General features: G+C 39.2%; 1 protein-coding gene across 6 annotated transcripts in view; it reads left to right on the top strand.

The window, feature by feature from the left end:
- The window catches only part of ATP2C1 (ATPase secretory pathway Ca2+ transporting 1), a 220,828-nt gene that overhangs the window by 182,742 nt on the left and 17,440 nt on the right, over positions 1-20,646 (top strand). For all 6 annotated transcript variants that reach the window (XM_074195792.1, XM_074195793.1, XM_074195796.1 and 3 more), the window contains 10 exons: positions 4,245-4,400; positions 4,874-4,942; positions 6,366-6,441; positions 11,377-11,443; positions 12,283-12,407; positions 13,394-13,491; positions 14,307-14,402; positions 14,487-14,576; positions 16,160-16,264; positions 17,351-17,507. In XM_074195792.1, the coding sequence (XP_074051893.1) occupies positions 4,245-4,400; positions 4,874-4,942; positions 6,366-6,441; positions 11,377-11,443; positions 12,283-12,407; positions 13,394-13,491; positions 14,307-14,402; positions 14,487-14,576; positions 16,160-16,264; positions 17,351-17,507 (1,039 nt within the window). The remainder of the gene's footprint in view (positions 1-4,244; positions 4,401-4,873; positions 4,943-6,365; positions 6,442-11,376; positions 11,444-12,282; positions 12,408-13,393; positions 13,492-14,306; positions 14,403-14,486; positions 14,577-16,159; positions 16,265-17,350; positions 17,508-20,646) is intronic.

Here is a 20,646-nt window from a genome sequence, read left to right on the forward strand (position 1 = left end):
TTATGTTCTTCTCTTGCAAATATAAACTTTAATGAGGCAGGCAGGGTACACACCCAAGTCTCCGGACCCAACTGTGGGATTCTTTCTGCTGTTAGTTTATATTGCTTTGCAATTGCGAATTTGAGTTATAATAATGGATTTTTTTGTTTTAAGCTAGCAAAAGTGATTATCAACTTGAATCCTTTCGTTTTAGGAAACTGATATTTCTAATAATCAGTGAAAGATGTTTTCCTACAAAAGACTTCATATGGGTTCCTGGCCTTCTAAACTTTTTAACCATCTTGGACTGAGCAGGGTATTTAATTCAGATGCCAGTTCTTGGATGGACTTTCCAGAGAATGTAGATAATTTCCACGTAACTCCTTAAAAGGACACAGTACCCAGTACCTTTCCAGCTAGAAGGATGCACATTATCTGCCAATTTTCCAGGCTACAATATAGATTCTATCTTTTGGACAAGAGCTTTTAATTCATTCTTGGGATGCAATTGGTTTTCGTGGCCTGTGTCGTCTGCTTAGGGCTATTTATTCTTCACATCCTAATTTCTTAGTTTGTTTCATTTTGGGGGGGGAGGTGAAAGAAAGGGAGTGCCCCATACAACTTTTTGCTGCCTCCTTTCTCCCACTTGCCTTTCCAGATTAACTGAGCTGATGTTGCTGGCTGGACAAAGCAGAAAAGATATGTATATAGCAAAGTGTATTCTTTTCTCTATAATTCTTCATGTTCTTTTGTGGATTGGATCCTGTAATTTTTACTTTTATTTAACACAATAGTGTTCTATGACATACATATACCACAGTTTGCTAAGCCATTCCCCAATTGAAGGACATGCACTTAATTTTCATTTCTTTGCCACCACAAACAGGGCTGCTATGAATATTTTTGTACAAGTGATGTTTTTACCCTTTTAAATCATCTCTTCAGGGTATAGACCCAGGAGTGATATTGCTGGATCAAAGAGTATGCACATTTTTGTTGCCCTTTAGGCATGGGTCCAGACTGCCCTCCAGAAAGGTTGAATGAGTTCACAGCTCCACCAAGAATGTATTAATGTCCCAGATTTCCCAGAAACCTTCCAACAATGATCATTGTCCTTTCTGATCACATTGGCCAGTCTGAGAGGTGCATTCTACTATTACAGTCTCAGAGATGGAGCTAATATTTTTAAAAATGTCTAACAAATGTAACATGCTATTGTCAAAGATGCACTACTTCTCCAGATCAGAGATTGCTGTGAGCCTCACTTTTCTCCTGAGTATTTTACAAAATGCTTAAATAACCTGTTTCTTTCTTTTTTGGTTATCTTATTCCTAACTAGGATAACCCCTACCACCCCCATCCCATCAGTTAGATTGGTTATATCTTAGATAAGATATACCTTATCTAAGGTATGTATAATCAACTGCATGGGCTCTTTTAGATAGAAGTGCCTCTGCTCAGATTCCCCATTATTTCTCATATTTGCATCAGAAATGTCACATAACTATAGGAGGAAATAATAATGGTCTGGGAAAGTTCCCTTTTCTTTCTTGTTCTTCCCCTCATGGATAGTGGGCTGAAGGTATTTCAGTGTAATAAATCACTACTGAAGATAGCCCAACTTTGGACCTGGTTATTCTTACACTTGAGAAAAATTGCTACTGTCCTGAAAAATTGAAAGCAAAGGAACATGTTTCTTGACCAGAACTAAAAAAAAAATCTTGTTTCTTATTTTCTTTTAAAATGTGGGATTGATTTTGTGATTCTGATTTTCTTCTAGGAAACATTTATGTTCTGTTGCTTATAGACAAAAGTACATCATAATCCATGCAATTTCTTGATCTTGCAAATATTCTGGATCTATACAACAATGGCTTAGAAATCTTTGACAGCTTAGAATATAGCTAGTACTATTAGGATTGTTTCCCAAGGTGATCGGGGAAAAAAATATGTTCTAAAATATTGATAACAGATCTCTTTGTGGTGGCAAAGAACTGGAAACTGAGGGATGTCCATGAATTGCAAAATGACTGATTAAATTTTGGAATATAATTGTGATGGAATGCTTCTGTACTGTAAGAAGTGAGCAGGTTGATCTTAGAAAAACAGAGAAGGACTTGCATGAAACAGTGAAGAATGAAATGAGCAGAACTCTGAAAATGTTTGACAACTGAATAACTAAGCTAGCAAAAGAACTAATAGAAGTATATGTAGTATTTATACATATATACATACACATGTATGTTTGTTATCTGGGCCCTTCTTTATTGTGGATTGGGGAAGGAGGGAAGAAGATAGTTTGAAATGTAAAATGTAGCATAAAATAAATTACATTTTTAAGATAACTTTTAAAGGGGAAATAGACTTTTCCTTTGTATCCAAGAAAAAATGCTTTTTAAAAAATCTGCTATGTATTTATTTCATATGTGTACCTGCAGACATACAACTCAACCCAATGAGAAAGCATCCACTGTGTGCAAGGTGCTCCATGGATGTTGGGGCTGTAAAGATGAAAAATAGCAGTTCCTTCAAGTTCCTTCAATAGCCTTCAAGAAGTACATAGTCTGCTAGGGATGACAATACACATAGATAAGTTAAAATGACACCAAATGGCATCTGAAGGCTATGGAAAATTGAAGAGACCAAGATCTTTCATTTGGGAAAGTTTTCTAGAAATCATTACCTGAGCTGCCAGGATGGAAGCATGTCAATAGGCATTGATGAGGAGGGAGTACATGTTAGACTTGGGAGATTACTGGGTGAGTGAATCCGTGGAGGCTCCAGTTTACAGGGGAGAAGTGTGAGTACTTGGAAAGCACATTAAATGCCATTTTAGGGGCTGGTGTTTTATCCTGTAGGAAGCCAGTTTTGGAACAGGCAGTGGAAGGGCCAGAACTGGACCTTGAAAAGATGATTTGGGCAGATCTGGGAACAAAAGTGGGAGCTTTGGAAAAAAAAAATATTGAAAATTGTTATTTTGTTGTACAGTGTCTTTATGGAACTTTTTCTATTTTGCTGAACTTATATTTTGGTTTTTCTTTATACTTTCTTGCTACATTAAAAAAATTACATAAACAACTACATTGAAATAACTTATTTCTTCAGAAAAATCCTAATAAACAAACCTTTGAGAATATCTTGTATCTCTCCTTCATCCATTTGTCCCTTCATTTTCGAAGAAGACCTTCATGTATATAACCTTCTGCTGCTGCCACTACTTGTTCTTGTCCATTTTAGGGTCAAAGTAAAGCAACGTCAACCTTATGTTTGACAATGAACCATCAAAACTCAGAGTTGCTTAGTAGTCCAGCATCTAACTAATTAGGAATCCTCTCTACAACAGAACCAGAAGGTGGTCATCTGATTTGTTCGGAAAGGTCTCTAACAAGGGAAAACCCACTGGTTTGAATGGTGATTGTTAACTAATGAAAGCCTGAATCTCAGCCTTGTTGTCTTCGTAATTGTTTGAACTGTACAGCAATCTAATCTCTGTAATCCTGTATTTTACCATATGTTCCTAAACTTTTGTTGAGTTAACTATATTTGTAGGGCAGCTGATTAATGGGCAGCTAGGTGGTGTGATGGATAGAGCCCTGGGCTTGGAATCAGGAAGGGTGAACTTCCAGCCTCAGGCATTTAATAAGATGTATGCTTCTGGGCAAGTTACTTAATCTTTTTTTGCCTCAGTTTCCTCAATTGTAAAATGAGCTAGAGAAGGAAATGACAAAATATTCTAGTTTCTCTGTCAGGAAAACTCCAAATGGGAGTGCAAAGAGTTGGATGTGACTGAACAACAAAGCAGCAACAAAAACTTCTCAGTAATCTCTAGCATTTCACCGTCATAAAAATATAACAGAAATTAAAGAACTGAACAAAGATATATTACATGTAGCTTTGTCCCAAATATAGAGAAATCTTAGTTTCTAATTTCTATATGTGTGTGTGTGTGTGAATTTATGTGTATATAAAAATGCTATATGTACATATATATGGATATAAATAAGCCCAATATTAAGTATTGAGACTACTTTGTAGGATTAGGGGAAAAAGTCCTATTAATATATTTTGCCCTATGAATTTTGTCATAATTGTTACTAAATGAGCCCCCCCCCTTCGTTATTAGCTAATGAATACCAAATCCTACTCACGTTAAAAGTGATCCTTAAGGGAGAGGTCAAAGGACATCAATGTTTCTAGAGTTTTAGAGTAGAAGTTAATAGTGAGATGTAAAAAAAATTAAACTTTTAATATTTTCATTCCCAAAGGCTGTGGATCTTTCAATTGATGAATCCAGTTTGACAGGAGAAACAACCCCCTGTTCTAAACTGACGACACCTCAGCCTGCGGCCACTAATGGTGACTTAACCTCCAGAAGTAACATTGCTTTCATGGGAACATTGGTCAGATGTGGGAAGGCGAAGGTAATTTTTAAAACAATAAAAATTTCTTATCTTAAGCAAGTTCCACATCCATTAAATTTCAGAGATTGAAGACTTTAAAAAACAAAGAGCAGCCTTTTTCTTTCTTCCTATTTTGAAAGATAGATGGGACTTATTTCAAGGTGATGTAGCAATTCAGGGAATAAGATAAGGCTTGAATGGACATTTGGCAGTTTCCCTTACATCACGCCTGTTCCTCTTTTTTTCTCTCTGCAGAGAGAAGATTTCTTGTTAGAAATGCACTGTTATAAGTCCAGTTAAAAGCTCCCCTGTATAGCAGCTCCTGATGTGACAGCTGGGGTTTGGGGTTCAGTGGCTGAGGGACCTCTGGAGTCTTAGTGATCATGATTGTGTTTGCTATTGATGACTGTGACTGTCAGGATTTTTTTTTTTCAATCTTCATTTTTTTTCCAACAGAATTTGAAATTCTTTGTCATGCATTTTTTCTCTCTTAGGGAATTGTCATTGGAACAGGAGAAAACTCTGAATTTGGTGAAGTTTTTAAAATGATGCAAGCAGAAGAAGTGAGTACTTTTCTATTACTCAGCAAGTACTTATTGTGTGCCAGCTGTGTGCTCGGTGCTGTCCAGCTTATATTTTGTACATGTGGATTTAAAATAAATAAAGGAAAAGCTGAGGCAGGGGAAGTCTGCCCTTAAGCCAGAACCATCATCCCAATTTCTCTGTTAGCCTTCAAAACTTGTCTGTGCTTGGCTTTTTTTAGGTTTTCTGTCTCCTCACCTGATTGGTAATCATTATTCCTGTGAAGAGAAATCTATTAATCCTTAATAATCAAGAATTTGCTGCAAGATTTTAAAAACATTATTCTTATTATTTAAAGAAATATGTTTATGTGATAAAACTCAGTTACAATTCGTTTTCCAGAGTCTTTCTGGTTTTGAGTGTGGCATTCACTTGACATCACATTTTCAAGTCTTTGAAATGACAATTTTAAGTTATAATGAATGCACATAATGTTTATCTTCATAAAAGAATATTCTTCACATAAATTTTCCATCTTAAAAACTGAAGAAGTTGGCTGACTTACCTGCTCCTCAAGTCAGACTGTGTTAGTTTATTTCCATTAATCTACTTCTACCCTTGAAAGTTCTCACTCACTGAAGTTTTTGGTTTTCTCACAGTTCCCTTGTCCTGAGGGTGACGTGTGTTTTTCAGTCCTATCCTCTTCTCCTTAATATATGCTGTACTTTATTCATCCTAAGCTTTTCATAGAATCAATGGAAAAATTGTGTAATTCGTCTATGCCTGTTGTATTAAAAAGCATATTCATTTAACTTCAACTTTAAATCCAACTAAACCAAAATCTCTTCTCAAATGCTTGTTTTTCTTGACTTTCCCTGCCCTTCTCACTTAATTCCTTTTTAGACCTACCTGGTATTGCAGGCCTTATTGGCGGCCTTATTGTGGGTTTTGTATAGCAGACAACCATGGTTGGTGTTTTTAACTGATCACACTTACATGCCAAAAATCCAATGTTTGGTAGAAACAGTTATGTTCCAGAATAGAGAAGCATAACCTGAATATTCTGAGTACTCCTCTATTCAGGAATTGAGTACTCGAGTATTCTAAGCATTTCTCACATGTAAAAAATACTTGTGTGAAATTTTTCATTTTTATAGTAATTTTGATTTGACCTAGTGGCTTTCATATGATTTGTTCTATCTTAAGTCTGTAAATCTTTAGTGGATCTTAAAAAATGAAACTATAGGGGCGGCTAGGTGGCGTAGTAAAGCACTGGCCTTGGAGTCAGGAGTACCTGGGTTCAAACCCGGTCTCAGACATTTAATAATTACCTAGCTGTGTGGCCTTGGGCAAGCCACTTAACCGCATTTGCCTTGCAAAAACCAAAAAAAAAAAAAATGAAACTATAATATGCTGTTTGGAAGCCCCTAATCATAATGGTTTCCTCTATTCTTATTCCCAAAGTCTCCGAAGACACCTCTGCAGAAGAGCATGGATCTTTTAGGAAAACAACTTTCTTTTTATTCCTTTGGCATAATAGGTAAGAAAAGAGTGAGTATGTATCTGAAGTTGCTATTTAGTCTTTAATACTGGAAAGACACAATTAATGGATCTTAGAACTTAGAGCTGGAAGGGTCCTTTAGAGATGATCTTGTCCAAATACCTCATTTTATAGATTTGGAATAATTTCTTGATTCCCCTTAATGACAGTTTTCTGCTTTCAAAGATATAAATGCCAATAAAGAGAAAATATATTACAGATCCACTTCTCACCAACCAGGAAGACTTGGTAGGTGGGTTAGAATGGATGGAAATCTTGAAGGCAAATAGGACATTTTAAAATGGATGATAGAGAGGGAAAGAAAAGCCGAGTGTAGTCTGACCTGAGCCCTACTCTATGAGAGCTGGTTTTAAAAGTTCAGAAGGCATATTTTTAGAATCCTATGTAGAGGGGAAATTAGCCTAGTCAGATAGGCAGCTCTCAAGACAAATTCCAAACCTAGCAAGAAAGCGGTTTCCTTTTAAGAAAGAGATAGTCATCAAAAGACACCAGTGTGGTTATGAGGGAGCCCATCAGCTTAAATTTTTAAAAGATTTACACAAAAAGGATCTAATGTGTCAGACTTTTTAAAGGGATGTTTTGATAGGCTATTGAGAAGAGAACAAATACCCATTTGTTGGGGGAATAACTGAACATTTCATGGTATGTGAAAGTAAGGGAATACCATTATGCCAGAAAAAATGACTAATCAAAAAGAAATCAGAGAAACATAAAAGACCTTTAGGAGAATAATGAAATGACGAGAGCAGTAATATAAATATAGCAACAAGCAGGGAAACCAAAGTGTGATCACCAGGAGAGAGAGAGAGAGAGGGAGACCAAGATTGAAATGGTGCATCATACCCTTTCAAATAAGGTCACTTGGTCAAGTTTTTTTCCTCCACGCTTTCTTTGTTACAAGGTTTGGTGGGGGGACTCGGGTACCAGAGAAGTGACTATGAAGTAAAAACAAGGCATCAATAAAACTTAAATTTCAAACCTCCTCTTCATCTCTCCTTCACCCATTAAAAAAAATGTAGAGAATATGGAATCCAGTGGATGATGATTACAAAATATGTCACAGACCTGTACGAATTGAGTCAAAAGGGATAGAATTCAGGATGTATTGGAGCTAGCAAGGAAAGTTAAGAACAAAAAAAATGGGTTTTTCAGCTGCTTTTGAGGAAGAGAGGAGGATCCAAGGGGAGTTAGGGTAGAAATGATGAACTTGAAGCAAGAGTTTCTCCATTCTTACTCAACAAAAGAGAATAAGCTTTAGACATAAGGAACAAAATATGACAGTTGAGTAGTTTATATCACAGATAAGGAAAGGAGAGTAAGAGCATTTAGCATCCCATGATGAGATTAAGTCACCAGAGCCTGGAGGACTTTCTGAGTCTCCATCCAACTGCTTTTAATATTTTTGGAAAATGGGAAGGGGGACCATGGGACTGAATATGGCCACATCTTGTCTTGCTACTCCAAAAAGGAAAGGTCTGGAACCAGAGAATTGCAGACCAATAACTTCAACTTCAATTCCTGGCAGAATTCGAGTTTCTTATTAAAAGAATGGCTAATGAAAATCCAAGCACAAAGAACCAGCATCATTACATCAAAAAAAGACCTCACATGAATGTTATTTACTTTTGACAGTAATTGCATCAGATGAATACTGTTGTTACAGCTTAGCTAGATTTTCAGAATGTATTTGAGAGCTTTTCATGCTGTTCTTGTGGAAAAGATGTAGAGATTAGGACTGGATGATGGCTGAGTTAAGATGATTTGTATGTGGTTGAATGGTCAAACCCAAAGAGGAGTCCCAACCCTGGGGCTAATTGGTCCACATTCACCTCTTCTTGTCCTCTGCTCCCAGTCCCTCCCATGCAGTGGCAGAGTGGGTTTGATCATGGTTCCATAATTGTATAATAACCATGACAAGAAGGACTAGCTAATATACTGAATGATAAGATCCATAGAAAAATCACAATGGACTGAAACTTTGGGCCAAATCAAAAAGATGAAATTTCATAGGGATACATGTGATGATGTTTTCAGCTAGGGTTTGTGTACAAGTTGTGGGAGGTGTGACTAGGCAGCAGTTAGTCTGAAAATTAGGGGGGGTGTTCCTAGAGGCATACTCCATCTACAGCAACCACACGAATCTAACACAGTTGTGGGCTGTGTGTCCTGGCTTCAGGAGGAGGTAGTAGTGTTGCCATCTGACTCGAGTCCATTCTGTTCAGAGAAGTGCGTTTTTCCAGGTATTGTGGTAGAGGAAAAGAACTGTGGTATGGTCAAGAGTGGTCTTAGGAGGGGAAGCTGGGGGAGGGAAGGGGTTTAATTCCACAGATGAGCATGGATCAGAGGACCTGGGGTATGTAGACTTGGAGGAAACAGAAATGGGTCTTGATGTCTCTGATGGGGCTTTCATGTGTACGAGGGTAGAATGAGAAGTAATGGGGACAAGTTTTCAGGGGGCAGGTATGGGCTTCATAGAACCATTCCTTACCCTCATGGCTGCCTTGAGAGAAAGCTGGATGAGCTTTTGTGTGGCTGTTGGAACAGAGAGTCTCATGGCTTAGACTCGGTGGCCTTTGAGGTTTCTCTCAAACCCTGCTTCTGCAGGCTCAGGGCAGCTCAGAGTCTTGTAGATAGTGTGGGCACAGGGTTCAGGTTTCTCCCTCATCTCGAGAAAAGGGAGTACTTGATTACCAGAGCCCCTTGCTGGATCAGGTCCCACTATACACAGTTTTTCAAAGAAATTTATGTGCCTGTGAACTTTGCTAAGACAGGTGAAATGTCTTTTTCTTTAATGGCATTTATTTTTAAAATAGTTGTTATTTAGATGGTGCTTTAAGGTTTGAAAAGCACTTTACAAATATTTCATTTGATCCTCACAGTAACCCTGGGAAAAAAGGTGCTATGATTGTTCCCCCTTTACAGGTGAGGAATCCGAGGCAAACGGGTTAAATGACTTGCCCAGGGTTACCTAGCTCAGAGTTGTTTGGGCCTGAATTTGAACTAAGGTCTTCCTGAATTGACATCCTGTGCAGCCTACTGAAAGGAGACCTGATTTAGAATACAAATCAGACAACTGTTGGAATTGGCTGTATTGTTTAGAAATGCCTGGCTGGGACTTTCAAATCCCATGGAACCAGGGAGAAAAGAGGGGTGTCTCCTAGGTTTAACAGAAGGAAAAAATCTTTGGCCTTACCATGCTTCACGACTGACTAACAGAGGTTTGGGGTACAAATTCTGACTCTGCCCTTGACTCCAGGCAGATAGTTAGCCTCTCTGGACTTGAGTTTTCTTATCAGTGACATAAAGTATGATAGACTTAATGACTTCTAAGAGCTTTAAAGCTGGGATGCTATTAAGTAAAATAGAGATGAGCTAATTGAGGAGAGGCCAATAGTGTTCAGTATGGAAAAGTTTATGAAGAATCTTTTGATGAAAGATGAAAATCAACTGATGTTGCATGTAGTCAAGACCTCTAAAGAGGCACGTACCCATCATGTCCTCCCTTTCTGCAGTTTAATTTCTGGAAGGAGTCTTGGACCAGAGGGTAGATTTAGAGAGAGAGAGGCCTTGGAGTGAAACTGATATGATCAGTGGCGCAACTGCTTTTACAACCACACATTGCTCGTGCCTTAAGAAACAGTGCTGATCAGCTGCTAGGACAGTGACCGCCGTGTGATGGTCAACCTCTCCATTGTGACAGAAGTGGTCTGGAGTTAGATTCTCCTTAGAGTCCTTTCAGCTTGACACTAACCCTGCTGAGGGAGCCAAAAATTTAGTTGGTAGATGGAATAATTCAACATCGAAATTTGTTTGAATTAAGAGAGGATTATAATCTACAATCCTGTTCTTTCACTTTGATCATAAAATATTGTAGAAAAGGAACTTAATTAACTTTAAGTTACTCTCTGCTTCCTCTTACAACTCCAAGCCTACAGAGAACTGTGTACAAAGAAAAGTGCGTGACCTCTATGGAGTAACAGTGTCCCAAAGACTTTCACTGCAGCTGAAAAGGTTTCTAAGACGTGTCTGTCTGATTGAGGAGCTTTCCAAGGCAGACTGGGTGTCTTCGTTATGAATAGCAGCCATCTATCATGGTTGGGGCAGGTAACTGTAGGTACGGCTGATTGGGCTGAAGGCCACCTCAGCCTGGCCTGAGCCTGAAAGTTGTGCTCACCTGCCCCAAGGACGTTGCTGTTATCAAGATTGCTCTGCTGTAATTTCTCCCTTCTTTTAAAGGCCAGCTTGAGGGAAGGAATTGGTTTCTCTTTTTTTTTTTTTTTTTTAAATTTTGTACCATCAAAATATATTTTAAAGTATCATGTCAGGAAATGTGACTGGAGCAAGGACATAAGTAGTGGCTTTGATTAGAAGGATTCACCTTTTTTTGATCTGAAAAGTTTTCTTTGACTGTTTTTTTTAGTATTGAGGTAATAAATTGATGTAGGTATCTTTTGAAATTTAGAGTAGCTTCCTCCCTAGTTTATGCTATTGTAAATTCCACATATTTGGTTCTGTTTTTTCTATGTTCTTAAGTTTAAGACACAGTGATGTAAATTTTCCATAGTGTTAGATTTGAAGTCATCCAATTATGATCAAATATTCCCTAATTCAAAAACCAATGCAGTACAGTATGTTAGATTTGTGTGAAAGGTCCTGGGTTCAAATTCTACCTTACCTGTTGTGTTGTCTACTTCTGTGACCTGGAATAAGTCACTTCTCTGGGCCTCAGTTTCCCCATTTACAAAAGGAGAGGGTGGGACTCTATGACTCCTAAGGTCCTTTCCAGCTTTAAATCTATGATCTGTGATCTTGTGATCTCTGTCTGCCATGAGATTTCCATACAGCCTTAATTTTCAACATGCTCTTCCTCAGAGTTTGAATAACGAGGACAGGACCTGTTTGATTCTGTTACAGGTATTATCATGCTGGTTGGCTGGTTACAAGGAAAACATATCCTGGATATGTTTACTATTGGCGTGAGGTGAGAGAGAAGCTGGCGTTTTAGTCTTGCGGGTCTTGTCTGATGGCTGTGGTTTCTTGAGCAACTTTCAAAGCGGAGGGAACAATGTCATTTGGGCTCCATTGTAGAATTTGGCGCATTACAGAATAGATGGGAAAGCTCTGTTCTTCCCTAAATCCTTAGAATCTAAAAGAGGATCTAATTTGTAAATATTGCTTATATAATTTCATTTTGCGCTAGGATTAAGTTTTTTCCCAGATCACTGTGTTTTTTATTCTTAATATTTCAATCCTGCCTTTCCTGGTTAATTGAAAGAACCTTTAAAATGTCAACAGTTTCAGATTGCATTAAGACTTAAGAACTCAAGGCTCATTCATGTACTACTAAATTCTACAAGAATTTAATAAAATGATCTATTTTGTAGTTTATTCTACATAAGTGATTTAGAGTAGATGCAGGTCAGACTAGCAACATTCTTTGTCCAAAAATAAGTTTTTATTGATGTCTTTTGTTTTTTTACATCACTGTAGTTTCCCCCAAATCCCTCTCCCACCCTCCCAGCGAGCCATCCCATGTAACAAATAGTATTAAGTTTTTTTAAATGGAAAATAAGAGGGGAAAAATTTGCATAACTGATCATTACATTGGAGATATTTGAGAAAATATGCAATGCAAGACACTTCTGGACCTCTCCCTTCTTTCTGCAAAGAAATGTTGGAGGGTTGGTCTCCTTATTTGAGACATTGATTGGCAGCACTAATTTCTTTGGAATTTTGTTACCTAGTTTTTGAGTAATTTGTACAATTTGTTCAGAAAGCCAGTATGTGTATTTTAATTTGACATGTAACTTTATGTTGTAGTCTGGCTGTAGCTGCCATTCCAGAAGGCCTTCCCATTGTGGTCACTGTGACTCTGGCTCTTGGTGTCATGAGAATGGTGAAGAAAAGAGCCATTGTTAAAAAGTTGCCAATCGTTGAAACTCTAGGTGAGTTATATTAACTAAGAGCATTGACTGGATAGAATTAATGAGCAAGATCAGCACTGAACTTAGAATATTTGGTTCTGTCGCTTGTTGTACCATTATTATGATGTGGCCATGGAGAGTAGGCTGTCCTAAAACAAAACCACATGTGACATCAGTGATGATAATACCGAGCTAGGCTGACATCTGTAAGCAGCATCTGATATCATAATGCTGAAATCTTTTAAATAAACATAAGGAATGAAAGAAAAACACAACTTGTCCTATCAGGTGAAACTTTTTCATTTTGATACTAGCAGAAAGGTGATATTGGCAAAACTTCACTGGCCCAAAAATGACTTGAGAGCTGGTCATCTTAGATTAACTGGAGACCTTATCTCTACTGTGACTCCTTCTTGCTTTATGGATGAGATGGCTTTGGGAGCACAGTTTTTTAAAGTCCCTTTATTCTGAATTTGAGAGATTCAAAAAATACTTTGAATTGAATTTGCCTGTCTGGCAGTTTGATGTCATGATCCGAGCTATGAGATACCTTGTGATGTGATATCTCAGTTCTCATAACCTGTTTATGTCCCAGGAACCCAGTGAGTTATCTCTTGTGCCAATTCTGCCTGTCTCATCCCCAGATTCATTAAACAGAATCAGGATCATTATGGAAAACTAGAATAGTAGAGAGAGGGGAGAAATACTTAGAAAAATTTTTAATATGGAAAAACCAATCTTTATTTGGATTGTTTTTTAAACCCTAAATGGAAAACTGGATAACCAATGTTGAGAAACAAGCATGATGAGAATGCTACTTTGAACCCCCACATTACATCATTTTCATTGGTGCAGGTGAATATCAAAAAGATCATCTCCATTGGTCAAGTCATTTTCTCCTTCTTGAGTATCTTGACTTTCCAAGTTCATTTATTTGCGAGCATTAAAAACCTTTGTGTCCTCCCCATGCTTCCCCTTTTCTGATGGTCCACATTGTCTTCTTTAAGGGTGCTGTAATGTGATTTGTTCGGATAAAACTGGGACACTGACCAAGAACGAAATGACTGTGACACACATCTTTACTTCGGATGGACAGCATGCGGAGGTATCTTGTTTGACCTCTCTCCTTCATTTTTATTGAAGGCATACCTTTGTCATTTTATTTCTTTTTGTTATTATCATTGATGGCATACCTTTAGGAAGAAGCTTCACATGCCATTTTAACTTGTTAATAAATTCAGGTTTCTTCAGAGTAGTTTGAAGTTTGTCGTTAGCAAAGTTGATTTCTTCCTTGTTGCTATTCTTGCTATTCTATCCTTGCTGCTAAAGAATTTTTTTGGATCACTTTGGAAGAATACTAAGCAATACTAATCTGGAATAAGCTGTGTGTACAAAGTCTTGTCCTGAAGGCCAGGGTTCATTTGGGAACTTTTAGGGGATACTGTATTTGACAGAATTAAGCAGTGCTTCCAATCCCATTTAACCTTGGCATGACTGCCATTTAATCATGATTGTCTTTATGACTAGTTACAATGTTCTTGTACAGCTTTACAAAGACTTAGATTGTGCTTTTTTGAGGAGGTTGTCCCATTAATTATATATAATTAGAACCAGAGGTATAAATGAAGGAGGTGAACGTGGAAGAATTGGCCAGATTTTGACTTTCTTTTTTAAAGTAGAACTTAAATTGATTGGTGTTTTCATTGTGTGTAGACAGTAAAATGACAATGTTGATGACCAGGCTTGTGACCTTGGAGAGAAATGTACTCTGGACAGTTGTGTGAAGTCTCTAGCTTTGGTATAATATGCTTTTTGCAGTATTGTGGTGGCATAAAGGTATATCAGGAGATGAGACAATGCCTTGTATATTCTCCTCTGTACTGGTCAGTAATTTTGATGCAAGCTTATATAATTTCTTAGGTTACTGGAGTTGGTTACAATCAGTTTGGTGAAGTTCTGATTGATGGCGAAGTTGTTCATGGATTCTACCATCCATCCATTAGTAGAATTGTTGAGGTAAGGGCTGCTAAAAGAGAGTAACTTGTCAGAACATATGAGTGTGTTCTAATGGTTTTATAGTTACCTGTGTATTTCTCTTAGGTGGGCTGTGTGTGCAACGATGCTGTAATTAGGAACAACACTTTAATGGGAAAGCCTACAGAAGGAGCCTTAATTGCTCTTGCAATGAAGGTATGTGTTTTAAGTTATTTGATTTCATTTCCTTACCACATAAGTCTTTGTCCTTGGAGAGAATATAGCAGGCCTGATTTTATCTTTGCTTTTGTTACACAGTGGAAAAATATCATATCCCTTCTTAATTTTTTAAATATAATTTTTTCTATTTTGAAATTTAAATATTAAAAAAAGCGTTTTCATATACATATCAGAACACCAGATGATTCCGTACTAGTTGCTTTTACTAAAATGTATTTAAAAAAATTCTACAGGGTTTTGCTGGGTGGCTTTTGTGACCCAACTCCTCCCTCCTTTTTCCCCCTGCCATGAAAACCCTTTTAACAAATAAACATAGTCAAGCTAAACTGATCCATACAATGGAGCCATATCCTAAAGTTTGTGTTTTCTTCCATATCATGTATCTATCACCTCTCTTAGGAGATAATATTGATGGACTTTTCTTTCAGTTAGTTTCCTGTGATGGCTGTGTTGCATGTTTCTGAGGAGGGTGTGTGTGTGTGTGTGTGTGTAAAATGGGGAAGACCAGCTAGAGCAGTGCCTCTGTATTGGAAAGCCTGGGTCTGCAAGGAGAAGGGACATGCTTTGAATTTTCTAAACAGTAGGATGCGCTTAGAGATAATTCAGGCCCACCGAATTCCTATGCTGAAGAAGGCTACTTTTGCATCAGGAGTTCTTAACTTTCTTTGTCTCATGAGACCCTTTTGGCAGGCTAATGAAACCCGTGGACTCCTCCTCAAAATATTTTTAAATGCATGAAATGAAATACAAAAGACTACAATGGAAATCAATCATAACCAAATGTAGTTATCAGGAAAAAAATTTTAATTTCATAAAACATAAGAATCTATGTTCTATTTTGGTTTTCATGTGGTTATCTTCTTGAGACTGTCTCTTTTATCATCTCAACCAAGCCAGACCTGCACTCAAGACCTGATGCCGGTACCTGATCCCAATCCCCACAGATTTGCCCTGTTTTCTCACTTGGATGTTTGTATCTTCTCAGGGAGCCTGGTGGAACCCTGCTCCCATGGGTTCTCTCTGGGTTAGAGCCAGCCTTGGTGTGTGTAGACCCTTAAGACTCTGCCTCCCCCTGCAAGTGAGATGGTAGGACAGACTTATAGCCCTTCCTGACTGGCAGGGCTGGCAGTGACCTATGCCATCACAGGCGTGGTCCTAAAAGAAGAATAAGGGGACCTAGGCTGACTTCTGAAAGGCTTCCAGGGATCCAGTGCATAGGGGATGGGACCTGGAGTCAGGTAGACTGAGTTCCAGTCTATCCTTGGATTCTTAGTGCATGGCTCTGGTCAAGTCACTCAACCTCTCTCTGCCTCTGTCTCTTCATCTGTAAAATGAGATCACACTTGACCTGTCTCTGAGGGTTGTTGTATCTGGCAAATGGTAGGGACTGTAGCAATGATGGCTTTATTAATTGTAACAGTAATAATTCATATATGATTGAAGAGGTTTGACCATGGCTTCTCTAGGCTCCTGCTTTTATATTGTGAGGCAGAGTTAGAAAATACTGGTGTTCCCTTCCTTGTTGAAAAGAATATTTTTTTTCTTTGTATTTCATGCAGATGGGCCTTGATGGGCTTCAACAGGACTATATCAGAAAAGCAGAATACCCTTTCAGTTCTGAGCAGAAGTGGATGGCCGTCAAGTGTGTGCACAGAAGCCAGCAGGTGCCCTTCCCTTCAGGACTGGTGTCCTCTAGCTCTGGATCACTCAGGACTTCTCTGTGTTGTCAGAATTTTGAGCCTTGGTCCTTTGAGACCTGTGTCATTAAAGTGGGGGGCACAAACAAACCCTTCTGTTTTTCAAAGTGGGCTACAACAGCCAGGGGAAAAGAGTGAAAAATCTTAATGACTTCTGGATGGATTAGAGGGATTGTAAAGAGGTTAGAGAAGACTGGGGGCTCCATGCTGGCCATGAGATCCTGGGCAGGTCCTTGAACCTTTTCATGACAAGGCATTGTCTCATCTCCTGAGTTGTGGTACATTTGTAGATTGGTATCCTTATTGAGGAATCCCTATATCAATGAAATTACAGGGTTGACCCTCTCTTCCCTAAACGGGGAATGGGGGGGAGCCAAGATTGTCTCTGTTGGAACATGAGTTCTTATAACCATGTTTCTGTCATGGATCCCTTTGACAGTTAAATCTATGGACCCTTTGTTAGAATTATAATTTTAAAATATGCAATAAAAATTATAGATTGAAAATTATATAGAAATGTAATTATCAAAGTATTTTTTAAGTTTATAGACTTGGATTAAGAACCCCTTCCATTAAGTGAAGAATTCATGCAAATAAACTCTAGGTCATGGATGTCCAACCTTTTAGATCTTCTGGGCCGCATTGCCCAACAAAAACTTGTCAGGGGTCATGTTCAGAATTTAATATTTAATTATGACTACAGTGTAGCCCATGATACCAGTGAGCAATAATAGTAAGATGCAATGATGCCGTATGAATGGACTTGGAAGATCGCATGTGGTCTGTGGGTGTGGGTTGGATGCACTTACTCTAGTCATGCAAAATTCATGCACCACTAAAATGTAACCACTAAAATGTAAGTAACTCTGTGACTTTAGTTTTATGTAGGGATAATTTCTTTTGTGTGACTGTAAGAAGGACTGATAGTCTTGCCTTTTGGTCAAGGCTGTTCAAAATTTCCAGGGAGATGCAGAGATTTATCTAGAGCTCTGCTAGTGACCCTAGCAGTCTAGTAGAAATTTCACTTTCTGTCATTTTTCCTCTTCTTCTCAGGACAACCCAGAAATTTGTTTTATGAAGGGTGCGTATGAGCAGGTGATCCACTACTGTGCCACATACAACCACAAAGGCCAGGCCCTGCCCCTCACTCCACAGCAGCAGGATGTCTACCAGCAGGAGAAGGCCGCCATGGGCTCAGCGGGCCTGAGAGGTAGCACTGCCCCTTCTACTGCTCTTCTTGAGTTGGTTGAGGGTTGGCATGGTTTCCCAGAAATGCTAGAGCCCTTTATTTGCATTGGCTCCTTTATGTCTAAGAGGCTGGTGACTACATCCTTAGCTTCCTCCAAACATTTTCTTTTGGACCAGAATTTTTTTGTGAAGATGAGGGCTGTATATAATTGAAATTCACTGCCTTATCCATTTTTTTCATTCTGCCTCAGGAGATTGTCTGTTTACTGCCAGGGGTTGAGGGAGGGGAGGGCGTGGGGGCTGCATGCTGTCAGCAGTAGGCACAAATTCATGGCTATGTTGTTTCTCCATCAGTGTACTGCTCTGTGCATCTTCACCAGGGCCTACCCCACTTTTAATTAGCTAGAACTCCCAGGCCTTTTTTTTTTTTTTTTTAGGTTTTTGCAAGGCAAATGGGGTTAAGTGGCTTGCCCAAGGCCACACAGCTAGGTAATTATTAAGTGTCTTAGACCGGATTTGAACCCAGGTACTCCTGACTCCAGGGCTGGTGCTTTATCCACTGTGCCACCTAGCTGCCCCATCTCAGGCCTTTCTGTTGGAATCTAACTTAGGGAGGATTTTCTTTCTCAGGTCAAGGACTGTACCAGGGTGGAGAAAGCCTTTTTTTGCATAATTCTAAACAAGCTCCATCTCCCTGCTCCTGGCCTTGGTGACCAGCTTTGAAGATAGACACAGAGGGTGTGACCTCACAACAAGGATCTAGGTTACCATTGTTTGAATTGGGCCTTTCCCTCCCTCCCAGAGGCTCAGCTCAAACCTCAGGTTACAGCCACAGTCCTAATGTTTTCATTGTGACTGCTGTTTGCAGAGAGGTCAGGGCTAGGAGAGAAATCATGACTCTTTGGAACCCTTGGCCCAGGGAGCTCAGACTTTGGGAAAGCCTGTTAGTTGTAGTCCCCTCCCTCAGGTGGGTTTGATGTGATGGGATTGTCTCTCCTCCTGGCAGGAACTCCTCAGAAAGGGGATGACTGGGCTCTGGTGGCTTCAGCTATTCTTTCTGTGGCCAGGGTCCTTCCCCAGGAGACCCCCCCCCCCCCAAGTCAGCTAGACAGTCTTTGGGGAAGCAGCTATTTCCGGAATCAGCAAGGCTTGGCTAAACCTAGGTCTGGGAGCCTGGAGCAGCCCCAGCTTGCAGGTCTGCAAGATGTCCTGAAAAGTCCAGAGGAATGCCTTGGCTTTTTTCTGATGGTACTTTCTGTTGTCTGGGGCTTTTCTCTTTACTCTGTTTCCATCTTCTGAGGAGGAATATTTTAATATTAATTTAATATTAATATGTCCCTTAAGGAACATAATGGCTATTCTCAAAATTAAACTCCCTGGTTTTTGAAGAGCTGGGGAGCCCAATTCAAAGCTCTTGTTCCAGATTGTCCCTCTGCTAAAAGGAGGTATGACCTGAGAAATTTTAGAGATGGTGTGTTTAAGAGACTGAAGAGGCGGATGTTCTTCTTTATTGACGTATAAAATGAGAGGCGACATCCTCCTGGTCTGGTCAGAGCCCAGCCTCAGGTTGGGGAGTGGTTTCAGGACAGTTCTGCTGGAGGCCTGAGAGAACACAGGCCATTTCCAGGTACCTTGTGGCCCAGGTGGTTTGGCTTAGGAGATGTTGAAGGGGCTTATCAGAGAGTCCAGTGATCCAGCCTGAGTGGGGCTCTTTTATTTTTTAATCTTAAATTTAATATTTATTCTCATTTTGTACAAATAATGTTTTTTATACATTAATAAAATATTCTTGTTTAAGAGTAAATGAAATGCTCCCCCATAAATATAGACTCGCTTGAGCGATAAAGTAAAGAGGAGAGAAAAAAAATTAAGATTAAAAAAAATAATAGTAATAATTGTAGGTATGGCCAGGTTGCGCAATGGACGGAGCACCAGCTCTGGAGCCATGAGCACCCGAGCCCACATCCAGCCCCATACACCCAACAATCACCCAGCCATGTGACATGCAAGCCACCTGAACCTCACTGCCCTGCAAAAACCAAAAAAGGAAAAAAAGACCCAAAATAAAATAAAATAGTAATAATAGTAGGGGTGGCTTGGTGGCGGGTAGAGCATTGGCCCTTGAGCCAGGAGCACCCGGGTCCAAATCCAGCCTCAGACACCCAACGATCACCCTGCTATGAAGCCCCAGGCAGGCCACCCAGCCCCATTTGCCCTGTACCACCCCCAAAATAATAATAATAATAATAATAATAATAATGTGCTTGAGTCTTTGTTCCAACACCACCAACTCTGTCACAGGTGGATCTCATTCTTTATGATAAGTCCATCACAAAAGTTACTTCCATATTTTTCCGCCGTTGCCATTGCTGATCGCAACTCCCTCCTTTCATATTTCTCCACTGAGTGGGGCTCTTTCTGAGTCTTCTCAACCTTCCCTCTCTCTTCAGACTTCTCCCTGCCTCCCACACTGCCATGCTTTCTTGTGTCTGAGGACCTTGCCCAGACTCCCTGAGTGAGCCTTCTTCCTCCACTGGCATCTGCCCAAACCCATTGATTTCTCTCCTCCAGACCACAGGAAGAGGTCTTCTAAGTAGATATGGGCTGTGTGGCCAATCAGACTGATATTTAGAGGAAGAAAAGTGAAGTGACTTTTGCTAGAATATTAGTCATTTTTTTCATTGGCAAATCCTGAAGAGCAAAGATTGACCATCTTTGGAGGGATAACCCTAAAGATTGGTGAATTTTTTCCCCAGAGCCCATTTTTGGATTGGTTTTCTCAGGAAAAATCACAAAACTCCCTGTCTTTTGGAACAAGGAGAAAAAGAATTTTCCCCATCAATGTCTGTTGAGAATCCCTGCTCAACACAGGCCACATTAAAAGATCAATTCACTTGCTTCATTTTAAGGGCTGAGTTAAAAATGTAAAATGACACAATCTTAAATTATTTTCAATAAATAAACAAAAAAGGAAAATACTTGGAAAATGGCAATGAGGAAGAATAAAAATTGGAACAAAAAAGAGATAATGGCAGTATGTTTTGATTTTGCTTATAAATTGGTAAGTCAAGTCTACAAGCATTTATGAAACACCTAATTTTCTTGCACAATGAATTTGCAAAAAATGGCAAAAAAAAATAGTCCTTACTGTCAAGAAGCTC

The sequence above is a fragment of the Macrotis lagotis genome, chromosome 7 (genome assembly GCF_037893015.1).
Source record: "Macrotis lagotis isolate mMagLag1 chromosome 7, bilby.v1.9.chrom.fasta, whole genome shotgun sequence".
Classification (NCBI taxonomy): domain Eukaryota; kingdom Metazoa; phylum Chordata; class Mammalia; order Peramelemorphia; family Peramelidae; genus Macrotis; species Macrotis lagotis.